The sequence below is a fragment of the Ptychodera flava genome (genome assembly GCF_041260155.1).
Source record: "Ptychodera flava strain L36383 chromosome 23 unlocalized genomic scaffold, AS_Pfla_20210202 Scaffold_24__1_contigs__length_23054250_pilon, whole genome shotgun sequence".
Classification (NCBI taxonomy): Eukaryota; Metazoa; Hemichordata; class Enteropneusta; family Ptychoderidae; genus Ptychodera; species Ptychodera flava.
This window is the reverse complement of record NW_027248278.1, coordinates 11,819,257-11,835,101: the sequence shown is the minus strand read 5'-3', so window position 1 is coordinate 11,835,101 and position 15,845 is coordinate 11,819,257. Positions and strand designations below refer to the sequence as shown.

General features: G+C 35.7%; 1 protein-coding gene across 2 annotated transcripts in view; it reads right to left on the bottom strand.

Annotated features, from left to right (window-relative positions):
* Positions 1-15,845, bottom strand: part of LOC139124484 (NADPH oxidase 5-like) — a 37,417-nt gene that overhangs the window by 15,546 nt on the left and 6,026 nt on the right. Inside the window, exons 1-2 of one of the 2 annotated variants that reach the window (XM_070690626.1) lie at positions 12,758-12,962; positions 306-420 (exon numbers count right to left, since the gene is read on the bottom strand). In XM_070690626.1, coding sequence (XP_070546727.1) covers positions 306-420; positions 12,758-12,828 — 186 coding nt within the window. In that variant the 5' untranslated portion in view covers positions 12,829-12,962. Of the gene's footprint in view, positions 1-305; positions 421-12,757; positions 12,963-15,845 lie in introns of those variants that run through there. The other variant, XM_070690625.1, reaches the window with a different exon arrangement.

Sequence of the window (15,845 nt, the reverse complement as noted above, 5' to 3'; positions counted from 1 at the left end):
TGTGTGTGTGTGTGTGTGTGTGTGTGTGTGTGTGTACTGAGTAAAAAATCTTCAAGAAAGAATACTCAAATATATGTTTACAATTTTATCCCTACAGCGATAATTTTACCTACAAACGTGTTTTACATATCATTAAGAGGTTACATTCTGTAAAGTTTATAAAGTCGTCATATTATACCCTTATGTTTGTGCTGGTCTTTTTCATACAACTAGGCTTTTAAATTTAACATGTATATCACCTTTTGTTGTGATTTTCAAGGGCGTGAAAACTGACTAGGCTGTGTATAATTTACATTTTCACTCACCTTTTTCACTTTTAGTGATTTTTTAAATTCTTGCAAATCGATCTGTCGGTCCTCGCCAGCGATATCCGAAAATTGTTTTTCCACCCACACAAGCCACCTGGTGTCTTCATCCATGCTGGTAAGGAAAACGAAAGAGGGCGTGACTGATCTTCAAAGGAATCAAAGTACTCTCCTTCCAAGTATTTTGCGAAATGCTTTGCCAGGTTGTATTTTAGTGATGATTGTGTTTGTATCACTTTTGCAAGAATGTTTGATTGAAAGATATTTAAGATTTTAACAGCGAAGATGTTGAATGCTCGATGCTAAAAGCACAAATTACATCAAGTACACATTATTGAACACTGAAGCATTGGAGGCCACTCTCCTCTTCTGTACCGTTCACACATTTATATGTGAAGATAAATTCCTTTGAAAGACTGGACCCTGGTAACACTTTGCGGGCTTCCGAACCTAATTAAAGACACTGCGTAAATGAGACAGTTCTTGTTTTACACATATGCAGCATCAACAACACGATTGGAACTAATTTGGGATCTTCATATCTTTCAAATTTCTCAAAAGTGTTAGGTGCCCTATAGCTGAATTTGTATTATTACAAATTAAACACAAAAACAAGCGTGTAATATAAAAAAGAAAAGTAGAAGAAATTACATTTGCAGATTAAATCGACATTACTTCACTATCCAATTATCCCAAATTAGTTCCAATCGTGTTCAACGTAATTGACGGATGACAAACACTCGTCATGATAGGGACAGGACGTTTAATATCACTGCGATTAGAATTAGAATGATTACTATACAAAAATAGACGACATTGTTACCAAACATGTAGCTGTTTGGATCTTATATCAATGAAAAGCGCTTTTAGGACCTGTGATTAACCTGTAGCTGCATGCCTTGCGCCGAATAAGTTAGTTGCAAGACGTGATGTTGTTGTTGCCATTGATACTGATAATTGTCACATTTATAAAATAGGTGAAAGTGACATATCAGGTATTTTCAAAACTAGAAAATGTGCTTTTGCGGTTATTTTAGCTAGCGCTATTCTGATTTTAATATTTGGGAAACGATGTACGGTAGAATACGGTATATACCAAATAGACACTTTGAAATTCTATCTTTTCTCAGTTATAGGAGTCCCTGACCCCAACAAAGTATATATTTTCTGCACAAATATCAACTGGAAATCTTGCAGCGTGTTTGCTGAAGGGAGTAAAAACCGATTTTGGAAGGTTCAGCAAAACGCTTGTCACGTGACTATTTTGAAAATAATGACTGTGTACTGTGCAAGGTCGGATTTTTCCGATGTTAGGGCTTTCAGAAAATATATACTTTATCGGGGATTGGGACTTCTATAACTGAGAAAATATAGAAATTTGAAAGTATCTATTGGGTATATAATAATAGCTACCTTAATAGTTGTTTCTAACTAGCATGAAATTTAAAGTTAGTTAGTAGCTGTTCCTTCAGATATGTCACAGTGGATTTAGTCAGGACAGAATTTTCAACCAACATATATCACAACTGGTTATCTGCTGTAATATTCTTGCCATTAGGAGTGTTTTAACATCTGCGATGTGACCTCGCGCCAAATTGAGTACTTTGCTGCATCATGCCATCGTTTGGCGTATTGCCCTAAATAGCTCGGCTGCTCTTTGCACGCACAAAGATTTCTGCGTATACTGAGGCCATCATTTTCAGTTGCGTGTTTAGCTGTGTCACCACTTTTATTACTTGGTCACACTGGCCTTCTTTGGTTGTTTTACAGCTGCCCGATAATTCAATAAAGAGCAGCCCATTACTGTTGGTGGAAGTTAGGACATAAATGCCAAATGGTTATCCAAAGTAAGGACAGGATTATATTACATGTACAGGCATACCATAAATGTACAAAGACGATTGATCGATTTTAGGATATTCAATATTTATACATTGCATAATTTATGCAAGACGACTTAATCTATGTAATGTAGTTTTACTGATAAGAAGTGCATATACTGGCGATCAATTCAAAACGTGCACGTGATTAAGCTGGTGCCGTACGCCGTGAACTCGAAACTGATCGAAAATTTACTGACTCTTTTACTCTTTGGGCGAGTAGTTCTGCTACTGGACCAAAGTGTCCCCAGGCTGTCTGAAACTCAGTTTAACGATGCATTCGTTGCCTTAATGGTGTTGGTTAGGGATACATTGAGGCAGAATGCGCCTCGGGACAGATATTTGGACTCCGAAACTTTAACAGTTCTTTTCTGATCTACCGTGACTACTTGTGGGGTTCATTTTAAAGCTCTTTGTGTAAAAGACGTTGTCACGTCTTTGTTTTTAGAAAACCGAAAATTTTATTTTTCTCCACAGAGTTTACACGGGAATGGCGGCCATTTTGAATTGAGTTATCTGTAAATCTTTGGTGATTTGTTTCTTCAGTACCAAAATTTGCATGGTGACCCCCGATTTTTATTCCTGATTTTGAAAGAGGATAGTTAAAAGATTCCTTGAGGAAATTTTGAGGACAAGTTTGTCTTTATTTCCGAGATGCATACTACCTTAAAGAAAGTAAGCCTATGTGTGTCGAGTGCTTCATGAATAGTACAACCCGTGGAGGTGTCGGAGTAAGAAAAATTGTAACAACTTAGTTGGGAATTTAGCCAAGCGGTTTTGAGTGTGATGTCTTCACTAGAATTAGAATACTGGTATGTGCCGTACGTTGTGAGTTCGAATCCGATGAAGAATTACCTAAAACAACATACAAGGCCCCCAAAAAGTGACGCAGATAAAAACAAATGAATGCAAGCGACTTAATAGACACAACAAATTATTATTTTTTTCATATGCTTAACTTACTGCTACCTACAGTTAATAAAGGACTTTAAGGGACAAGACCTGTAATTTTTTATAATGTTTTCATTTTGGACTAGAAGCATCCTGAACAGCGTCTCAGCCTTAGAAAAACAGCGAATATGAGGTTAATGCAATGTTATAGTCGATCAAAAGATTACAATCCGGATAGAACTTCTTCAGATGTCAACGGTACCATTGGACAATGCATTCCTCCACTGTGTATTTGCAAAAGTTAAACACATGGCAGTTAGATGTGAGTGTACTTTGAGACAAGAACTATGTTTATAAATGGAAAAATAATAATTAAGCATATGTCAGCAAAAAATTGCACTCGCTGCAAATTTAAGGTAGAACGCGCCTCCTTAACAGATATTCGGACTGTCAAATTTCTACAATTCTTTTCTGATCTACCATTCGTGGCGTCATTTTAAAACTCTCGGAAAAAGAAAAACACCCTCTTAGTTTTTCGAAAAAGAACCGTCACACCTCCTTGCTTTGCGAAAACTGGTGAGGTTTGTATGTGAGAAAGTTTATTGAATTCGGGGAGAAATACTTCGCATTTTTGTAGGATTAAAAACTGTTAACACGATTGGAACTAATTTGGGAGAACTTGACCTTATAATAGTTCAAAAATTTATCAAAATTGTTAGGTTCCCTATTGCTAAAAGATACGATTTTACAAAACAAGTGCATTGCCAAGAAAGAGAAGTAGATGAGGTTTCACTTTCTGATTAAACCAACGTTAATGCGATATTCAATTATCCCAAATTAGTTCAAATCGAGTTTGCTCCTATTATAGAAGGTCAAAGGTTTACACATATTATCACCTATACCAACCATAGCCTCCAATGATCCCAATGCAATGGGGCATAAATAATACCCCTGGATTATTTTTGATATCACTAGGTTCATATCCATTAACGTTGCAAACTTACACTGTAAGCATAAAACAAGTTCGCCAAACTTTCGGTATAATGGCGTAAGTCAGAGAAACGTTATTAGAGATTTATCGAGATTCCCCAATCTTCTCTGATTACTTCTTGCCAGAAAGCAACTTGCTCAGCAATCTTTGAATGATTTTTTCATTTAATATGCATGTGATATCTCAGTATATATCGAATAGATTTGTATTTATTGTTTAAATGTCTAATTACAATTGATTGTCCTTCGTCTCTGAGTGTACTCTTCCTCTTTCATTGGCGCAAAGTAAGCAAGATAAATCTATAATCTATTGAATGCAGTTTTAAAAATTTAACTTTGAAACAGCGTTCCTGAAGAGAGCGACCATTCCAAGTTTAAGGATTCCGACATGATAATTTTTGACAAAATGAGGAAAAAATAACTGACAGTGAATTTCAAAATAGCTTGGCTGATAAGAAAAACACTTCCGGCGATAAAAAAGGCCTCCTGCATTCATTACAAATATTCTCCTTCGATAATTTTTGCAACTGTTAACCCAATACGACGTTCACTGTGCCATAGTCAACATCGTCAGTGTTGCAGTGTCCCCACTGAAAAAACTCACTCGTACACTTACTGCTTGAACATTTTTACATTGCCTTTATCACACTTCCCGGTTATGTACCTGCACAGAACGCTAACGATACAGGTTTCTTCGGTAAAGTGCTTACGGGTCGGTACAACGATTGATGTTTCCTACACTGAACGTGTTCTGTACGTGAGAACAGCGGACGTCGTATTGGGTTAAATTGTTGCAAAATCTATCAAAGGAGAACGTTTGTCATGAATGCAGTTGGCGTTATTTTCTATCGCCAGAAACGTTTTCACTAATATAACCCAAGCACATTGTATTTCAGCGCTTTTTTTAAATTCACTGTGAAGGGCAAAAATATTGGTTGCTGTCAAGCCAGTGTAGCAGACAGACAGTCAGTCAACGCTAAGCGATAACCACATGGTTTTTCAATAAGCCCTTTTCATGGTTCGACTGATTGTATCAACAAATTTTCAGTTTCCACGGTTCAGCATGGAGACAAAGGACGATAAATGATAAACCACATTCATTTGAATTTCACTGATACACGTCCGAGACATTCAACAAATGTTTGTATATAATCTCAAAGCATACAATTCAAACAAGCCGCCTTCATGATCTGTATCTTGCCTTCAGGCGTCATGCCAACGCTCGGGCACGAGCTGAATGTAGATGATTTTGGTCATTCGTTAACTATAAAATGTCAATTAATCCTATGGGCGCCAAAGTCAATTTTTGTCATTTTCATAAAATATACCCCAGTCAAGACAACATTTTGATAAAACTGTAGCCTGCGAAATGTGATGTCCATTTGGTCGAAAATTATGATCAACACGATTGGAACCAATTTGGGATTGGATGGTGAAGTCACGTGTTTAAAATCTGCAAATGTAAGCTCATCTGCTTTTCTTTCACAGTTATGCACTTGTTTTTTTATGAGTAATTTGTAATAATGAGACATTCAGCTAATGGGCACTTCACATTTTTGAGAAATTACAAATATTAAATTAAGATCGAAGTACCCCAAATTAGTTTCAATCGTGTTTATCAAAAAAAAATACATAAAAATTCATAAAAATTGGTAAAATGTTGCACTAAAATTTTGCTAGGAAAAATTATAGCACTCAAAGGATTAATGTACTAGTCTAATTCATTCAATGATTAAAATGAAAACGTTTATGCTGATGTTAACGTTTTACATCTAAATACTATAGAGCATACAAATGCACAGAATGTATATTCGGCTTATCCTAGCGGAGAAACTTATTACAAATGCCCATACGAAATCACTTTCGCGCTGACTGAACCAAATTGTGAACTGACAATTTATGAAAACGCATTTGAATTCGCTTCAGGTAGTTTTAAGGGCCTTGGATAATTAAAACATGTGCGCGGTAAACGAAACTAAGTGCGTTTGTCTTCAACCCCCTCCCCCTCCCCTAAATGAAAGTTTGGAAGTTCGAAAATTCAACCAAGCCTATTCTGTATCTGCATCCAACAATCGGTAATTACGTCGCAATGAAATCACTCATACGCTACCGATCGCCCCTTCCCAAAGCATATACCCCTCTAAAATCAATCTCAGTTCAGTGCCAACTCAAGAATGACGCAACCAATAGAATGAAATAAATGAAACTGTGTAGCCAAAATGATTGTTGCGTTATTTTACTTGTGCACTAATCATCACGTTTTTTTTGTCAAAAGAATGCTGGTGTAGCGCCGGTGACGTACTGGCCTGGTACACGCCAAACAATATAGCGCGATATTTTGCGATACAGAAAAACGTGTAGCGAGATGTTGCGATAGGAAAACTTGTAGTGCGATTTTTTGCGCACGGTAATCGAAATACAGCCAAACCCCCTCCCCCCTCCTAAACACAGAAGTTGCGTTTACCGTTCGCGTGTTTTATTTATCCACGGCCCCTTAGCAGAGAAGGAATTTTGAAATTTTAAGAGCATTTACATTATGTCATCGTTGCTTGAGAGGGTATCTGACTCGAGAGAGTAAGAGTGTCAGAGAGTCGGAATGTGGGAGTTACAGAGGGTATCAGTGAAAGCTACAGTGTCAGAGAGAGTCAGACACAGACAGACGTAAAGAGATATGCAGGTAAACAAAGCCAAAGCTCGGTTTACTAGAAACAAGGTCATCATTGGCTTTTTGTACTGTAAAGAGATATTAAAAGGATGTAGTCGTTGGAACTGCGCTCAAAGGTCGCTAGGAACCCAGACGAACGATGGTAACAGTACTGTATTCAAGGTACATTGATGAAAGTGAAAACTGGTTTGTCGTAATGTACATCGTAAATTTAAATGTTGCAGCTATGTTGACATAATGCATATATATATATATATATATAAATATAAATATATATATATATATATATATATATATATATAGTGAATGAATACACCGTTTGTAAACAAGAAATCGCACATGCGCAGTTCCGACAAGCGTTTCCCTTTAAACGTATGACACTTATACGTGCAAATCCCTCGACTTCACTGACTTTAAATTTGTAGAACAGCTACGGCGCCAAATATATGTGTAAACAAAAGTTACACTTTCATTCAAATTAACATTATAAGCAGATGTTTTGTGTGAAAGATCTATCAAGGTCGTCCTTCAATTAAACTGTCAATCATAATAATGCCATATCATTTTGGATTCGATCCATTTTTCCGAAGCCAGCATAACAAATAGATTTGAATGGCGATAAATTGATATTGATGTTTTGTTCATCATGGTGCAACTCATAATACAATTATTAATAGGAGTATGGGAGATAATGAGAGGCACAGATGGCTTCGGGACAAAGGGAATTATTCTGAACAGCAAGGTTGATTATAACAAAAAATATAGTAAGCTATGAAATAATGTTAAGAGAACAAAGCGCAACCCCATAGTCATGTTGCAGACAACTCGTTTTGAATTTTGTTATTTGTTTTAGTAGAGGAAGGAGACTTGAAAAGTTTCCCCAGAGGGGTGTTTGGTGAGAGGAAAGCTTTAGAGATTGCCACCCCACCTCTCGTTATAAATTTAGCGTCGTTCAAAATGATATTTACATGTGAAAAAAACTATGCCTGTGATATGGAGACAGGTCGTACAGCTTGGATAGAATAATGTGGCACAATTATGCACCTGAATGCTGATATCATGCATGGGCGCTCGCAGAAACTTAACGGCGCGTATGGTATCTAGTCATGTATAATGGTGCCAGAAATTCCCGCCACTGAAAGTACTCATGAAGTAAAAGATTTGTAATTCTACAGTGCGCTTTGACACTGTGTAAAATGCTACCTTTGAGGTATTGAAATAATATTTACAACCTGACACTCGAGATATTGTTTTATACTTGGCCGAACTTAAAAATCGCCAATTTCTAATATGTAAAGAACTCGCATTTTATCTCCTTTGTTGATTTTCCTATCTGTTTACGCAACATGAATTAATAAGTTTTAATACGTATTCAAAAAATGATTATCGTAAGAAGGAATACTTATTGACTTAAAATCGATAAGAAATGGAGGGGATTTATATCCACATAGCACAATGTGTTACACTTTTGAGAATACACTTTTGAGAAACCAGACACACTGTAAACCATGATGAATAAGCAATAACACTATTCTGAAGCAGTGTTTTAAGCATGGATAGCTAATAGGTCAGCCCATAAGCACATTGTGTACTCTATAAACAATTTGCCAGTACGAGACATTTATTTTTTCATATCTATATGACGTTGAACTCTCTATCACCAATGCGACAGCATAAACTTCTTATAAAAAAGTCGAGTATAGTTTTCTACAGTGTCGTGTTTGCCGTGGGATGTTGGAACGTCATCTTACACAATATATAAAGATTGAAGTTGGGGTCCAGATCAAATAGAGATATCGAATTTATACATACAAAGATTTGGGCAATAATCACCAAAAGCAGTTTTTTTCATTGAAGTTCGCAGCTTTGTCGTTGACTCGAGCATCCATAAAGTTTGGATGCTAACGCAATTACAGAAATTGAAACTGTACTTTCATATCATTTTATCTATTTTTTCTCTTTAGAAAAGCTAAGAACAGTTTCAATAATGACCAAACTTTTTTAAGCCTAATTCTTTGTTAAATATCTAATTGTGTATATTTAGCTTGGCAAATCACTGTAAAGTATGAAATACGCATAAATGAGTGTCGCCTTAATGGAGTGTTAACTGTGATGTAAAAACCGACTTAGCTTTCTGAATTGTGCATAAATCATTGCTTTTGTATGAATACGTAATCAGAGTACAGCCTTTGTCTTTCACTTATCCGAGTCGTTGCTCGAATTAAATCACTCGCATTGTTTGCACATGAATTTTCCTAATGGACGCAGAGAAATAAAACGCTCACCTTGTTAGGTAAGAAAATATTGAGTTAAAATATAGTAAAAGACTGTGAAACTAGAAGAATGGGTATTGTCACATCATTATATCCATAGAATAACATTAAAGATGAATTACCGGGAATAAGAAAATAATCAAATACCTTTTTAACCAAAACATGATGTATCATATACTAAACATCCAGTATAGGACCTCGTAATACTTTCCACAGAGGTTTCCAGATTGTTGTAGTTATATGTAATATCCCTCATAGATGCTAAAACCTATATCATTGTTGTTTATTTTCATTTTTGACTGCACATTAGATGGACAACATGCTTTATCACAATTTCTTTCAGTATATTCAATGTTTCTAATTTAGAAAATATTACGTTTTTAGTACATGAAAATTATGCATGGTTGGTATTTACCGAAGACTTGAAATTTGAATATTATTCGTATAAGGGATATATATAGTGAATAAGTTAATAGATTAAAGAATCGATATCTGTACAGAGACAATTTGGAAGCATAAAAAGCTGTGTTGCTACGTTTTCAATTACGGTGTATATAGAAGTGGTCTTTGTAATAGCAATAAAATTTGCTGTGCATGCCAATATTTCATTTTTCCATTGATTAATCGCAGCATCATGACAAATTGCTTGATGTTCAACAATGCTTCGGGGGATATAATGGGATTCGATTCACTGTTACGGATTGAAGTTGATGAATATTTCGCCTAAAAGAAAGCAAACAGATGCAACAAGGTATCAGGTCATAGAAAATGCGCCCAACAAAAACTAGGAATTAGTAGCACACACAGCAAAGCAAAGAAGCACCAAACTTGGGCTTTCAGAGAAGTGGTGGTAACACAGCTGTCTAGGGTGAAGACATTATACGAGGCCGTTACATACAATTTATAAGGAGTGTTTTGTTTTTGCTACGATGTAATAATATTCTATAGATCTTATCGAATTATATATATATATATATATATATATATATATATATATATATATATATATATATATATATATATGCATTCATACAATACATATAGCAAGCACTGTCTGTGTTCAGTAACGAGCATATGACGAATAAAGGGCCATAAAGATATATTTTGGTTTAATTTCAAATATGAAATCCAACGAGTTGAGTCCCAATCCATTGCATCAATAGACACGCAAATGAACGTACTTTTGTAGAGTAACACCTGTTTTGTTCATTTACAATAGTCATTTTCTCGTTTATTTGTTCCCATATGTCACAAGGCACGTATATTATTCGCCAATTCATCTCGCTCACAATTGAAGTTTTAATTTCATTTCCATATGTCTCGTACTATGGTGGCCTATTAATCGCCAATGCTTCTAAAAGATGTCTATATGCACGGCACTAATTCATATCACTGACTGTCCATATGAATTCATACAGTAGTATATGGTATACGCCTTCAGAGCTTGATAAGCGTGTTAGTTAATTGTTTGAATATTCATATCAACCGATGATGAGTGTTTATCGACTTAACTTATGCGCTATCTGTTTATGTGTGTTATCTCCTAACGTTTAACAAAGTACACCTCTATCCACCCTAGCAACTTCAACAGTCCAATGACAAAATGGTAACAAAAATCTTTACCGTTCGATAGCCAAATCTAAAGGTTCCAGTTACTGTCATTATTATGTTTTTATGTTATATTTATGTTTTTATGCTAATGCAAGTTCTTGTTCTACTCTGAGTCTCCAAAGCATGTTGAAAAAACCAACTACTTAGCTGCCAACACAATCCATGCGCGTAAGAGCTCTGGTATTGTTTACATTTGAATTATTGTCAGGCCAATAATTCACTTATCGGCAATAACAATTGTATTTATACTCGTACAGCTTGACTGACGAGCTGAATGCTGTGTATCTCAACATGCTTGAGGGAGGTACAAAATAGACCGTTGATGACATCAAAACCAAAAACAGTAAAAAAGTCCATCGAAAGTTACAGATACTAGCTAGTCCTTTGAATAATACTGGTGAAGCCTGTACGTTGTGCCAGGTCGGTATCTTGCGCTAACTAGTGTGATCAGGGAGCGATTTACATTCGAGCCTCGTCAATTGACAGAATGCCTTTTTAATGCATTTTCTATACAAAATGTATATCTCTATTTGATCTATTTAGAAAATGTACTGCACAGCATGCATTGTAACCTGGAACAAGCAGTTTTATACGTCAACTAAATCTCTGTATGTTTAGTTTAATCATTTGTACCATCTGTTGCCATTTTCCCGTTGTCATGCCATTTATTGGATAAATTCCCTAACTCGCATGATTACAGTGAAAAGGCCTTTTTGTTAAATTTACAATGCGTTTCTTAGCCAATGCTGGAAAGCTATGTACACAATGTATTCTTTGTATTCCAATCAGAGCTCCTTTCTATCTGTTTCTATGACTGATTTTGATGAGAACTGCTTGGATCTATTTCTGTCACTGGTTTCAATCAGAACTGGTTTTGTTTTTAAAATACATGTCACGTCCAGGTTGTTATGTACTGTAGAGGTGAGATTGAATGTTTTATTTTTTGTTATGGGCTTTTTTATACGTCGTTACCATTTATTTATCCTGACCTTCGAATTCAACTAACTTAACATTGTACGTTTAGTGGCAAGTGAAAGAACAATATATAAACCATTACATTTAATATTCTAAAATTACCTCTGATTACGAATCTCAACGTCCATGAAGGTAGCACGCGTTATTGGCGCAAAAATAGCAGGACCTTGGGGAGCATTTAAACATTGGTGACGTTGGAATATTGCCTGGACGACAGACGATCGATAAATGTGCCACGATGGCAGCGCTGTTTATAGTTATAAAAACATTGAAATAAAATCTAACGAAACACCACTTGTTGTTCAGTTGTGTTCAAATTATTTTGATATGTATAGCGTGCTTTGCGTCAAACGACATGACGTCAGCAGACCCCACTGGCTATAATTCAGCATCGTTTAGACTCCGAATTTTAAATATCGACAAATTTACACGTTCTGTTTTTAGACATTTGGCAAAATATATATATCAACTTGATGTTTTTTTTTCTATAATCTACATAAGTAAAATATAACAACAGGAAAAAAACTAAAGTAATTCTCACTTAGCTTACTCGATTGCTGTCCAACACATTTCTAAACCGTGCCACACTTTCAAAACACGTGTAGCACAACCAGCGTTTGTTCAAAAATGTAATCCTTTGAAATCCTGCTCGACAATCCTTTCCCGCCAAAGCTGTCATAGCGACGTCAAAAGTATGGCGCGCGGAATATTTCGTTATCGCCAACATAAACTATGGACACAGAGCCAAAGAATATGAATTCTATAAAAATGAGAGTTCGTAAGGTTTTGGGTCATATTAAACGGCATTAATGTAATATCAAAACTGTCGTCTGGCTTTTCTGTGTACAGAAACAACTTTTCAATTTCATTTTGTTTTGCTCACCCTATAAGCTTGAACTCGTACAACTCAAATGCACCATGATACATAATGTCACACCTGTGATATGGCCATGAACGGATAGTTCTGAATACCATATTCATCACATTTGAGTTGATTAATACGTACCGATAAGGGTTGAATTTCAGCAATGCTGTCATGAAATTATCGACACCCATTCGCCAGAACATGGCAGGTGGACAACGGAAGGGTATATTCCAAACCAAGCGACATCAATCAATGACGAAGGGACACAAAATACGAAACTGATAAAGAATAAAAGCTCTTACCCAAACACCGACAGGGTTCTCTTTAATCCGAACTCTGCTGACGCACGATTATCGGTCCTTGCATATACCATTTTAACACCGTACGACTTTTGGATAAACTAATGCACGCTTCGGCGCGTTTTTTAGTTTTTGCCGACCTGGCTGATTTCTAACTGACGGAGATACTTGAAAGTTATTCGGGTGTCTTGAGGCTGTCATTGTGGCTGACACACGGGATTGATTGAATCATATATGACGAAGTTGTATACATAACAACGATTTTTGTTGTCCAGCATCGTCATCTATACCATTACCATACTATAATATTCCAATTGGTGGCACTGGCCAAACGATTTTATTTTTTTGTTATCAACGTAAATTTCTGTTCATATACATAGCATATTTTTGAATTATTTTAACTAAGAACAAAGCAGATGAGTGAACTATAGTACAAAAAGAACAAGCAGGGGGCAGCTTTGAATGTTGCTATTTTTCGCGATTTTATATATGTATGCATATGTGAAAGTCTGTCACTCTGTCTGTCAGTCTGTCTGTCTGTCTGTCTGTCTGTCTGTCTGTCTGTATGTATGTATGTATGTATGTATGTATGAATGTATGCGAGATGCATGCATGCATGCATGCATGCAGTCTGTCTGTCTGTATGTATGTATGTATGTATGTATGTATGAATGTATGGGAGATGTATGTATGTGTGGGGATATAGGAAGACGGATTGATGGATGGGTGTGAGGGCATATTGTACGTGTACGTGCACGTGGGTACATTCATATGAATGGAATTATAATATACGTACTGCTGGTAACACGCTTTCATCAACATGAGAAATTGATGGGCAGTACAAAATTTGAATAATGCCCTTGTGTGAGTAAGTACATCCTAAACTATTTGCCGGTCTTCCTGAACAAACAGGCGTCAAAAAGGCCGACACTAAATTAAAATCTTCTTAACATGTGAAGTGCGACAGCTTTCTGGAATTTATAATAAGTATTTCTCTATATAGGAGACTAGCGGTTTGGGGAAAAATAGAGGGAGAGCTTTTACCGCTACAAAAACGGATGTTAGACAGGCGATTGTTAACTTGGATAACTCGATAACTATCCCCTATCCGCTGTATTATGTATTCTAATAAACTTGAAAACGATAAGGATATTCCATATTTTGATTGTGAATAGGTTGCTCCTCGTAATTGCGCATGCTGAATCAGATATTGTTTCCAACTTGGTCCTAATATTGGTCTGTCACCAGAGCTCTTTGTCAGTGTCGAAAACGTTTTGGAAGCATGCACTACAGATGAATGAATGTGACTATGTTGTTGTATCTGGCAAGTCAAAAATAACACTCGGTAACTTAAAGGGCTAAACATATTTGAATCTTATACAGCAACACGTATTTAATACTTCAAGAAGTCTTCAAAAAATGATGAAGCAATTTAAATGACACGACCAGCAATAGTTACACTTACAGTAGCATTTGGAAACAAGTTTACAATGTAACAAATTAGATAAAACTTAGAAAATTTCAATGGAAGCTTCTCCAACGTGTGTTACCATGTAACAAATATTTATATATTTGGAAGTTAAAAGACTCCATATATTGTCCATTTTGCGATCAAACTGATTCTTCAGAAGATAGATTTCTATATTTTGATATTGCTGAAAGATGTTGGGAAAAAATAAAAAATGCAATATGTTTAGCCACTAGAGAAAGGGTTCATTAATCATATCATCAAACATTTGTTTCGGTGACTCCTTTGATAACATAGCCACCTCAAGACATTGTAATACTGTGATGCATTTTTTAATATTATTAGGAAAATGGAGCATACATAAATATTGGATAACTGGAACAAACACACCAATTGGAATTTTACTGAAAAAAGAATTTACCGTATGTTACAATATAGAAAAGAAAAACATTCTAGACCTGATGTCATGGAAATTTATGAAAGAATTCACAACCTTTTGTAAATTCTGTGTATGACTTTCGGCTGTAATTCTTTGACTCATTGATGTAACTCTGTAATTAGTTGATTTTATAATAAAAGACGGGAAAAATTGGAAGCAGCGCCCTCAAAGTCTATCCAAACTTTCCCTTTTTAGCTCTGTTTGCCTGTTGACACGATAATTCAAAAACGCCAGATAAAGCACCGAAATTCCATACTAAATTTGATGATACCGGCTACAAATATTAATCTGATTATTCAAAAACGCCAGAACGGATTCAAGTCAGATGTGGTAGGTAGGTACCATATGCTACTTGCAAGAATTGATTACATGTTGATAAGTGTGGCTTCCATATTGATGAAGTTATGAAATATCATTTTTTTCATATAACGAGTTTCCTATGGAGACAGTAATGACAGTGTAGACATATATCAAGAACTGCTGCACAAAACTTCATGAAACTTTTCACAGATGACAATCTCAGAACATTATGATGATACTGTCAGTGTCATGTCGATTATCGACTCATTTGCATATTTAATGAACTTTTGGTAGTAGTGATAAAGCTCCGAAATTCCTTCACTAAATTTGATGATACCGGCTACAAATATCAATCTGATATATCTAATTGCCTTAAGAAGCATTGGGCAGTGTCAAGTTTATAAATAGCTCATTTGCATATGTAATGAAGTTTTGTTATTAATCATATAACTCCGAAATAATTCCACCAAATTTGATGAAATCTACTGCAAATACTGACCCGGGAGGTATCAGACTGTATTGTGAAGCATTTAGTGGTGTGAAGTTAATTAAGGGCCATTAGCATGTTTAATAAACCGTGTAATCAGTGATATAACTCCGAAATGACTGTACCAAATTTGGTGAAACCTGCTACAGATAGTGATCTGATAAATATCTAATTGTCGCGTGAACAGTTTCAAGTTAATCAAAGGTTCATTTGCATATATTTAATGAACTTTGTAATTAGAGATATTACTACGAAATTGCAGCATTAAATTTGATGAAACGTGCTACAGATGTTGATCTGATAGTCCCATGAAGCATTGAGCAGGGTCAAGTTAACGTAGATCGCACCTGGGGAACATTTGGACATTTGGACATTTCGACTCTCAAACTTTTACAAT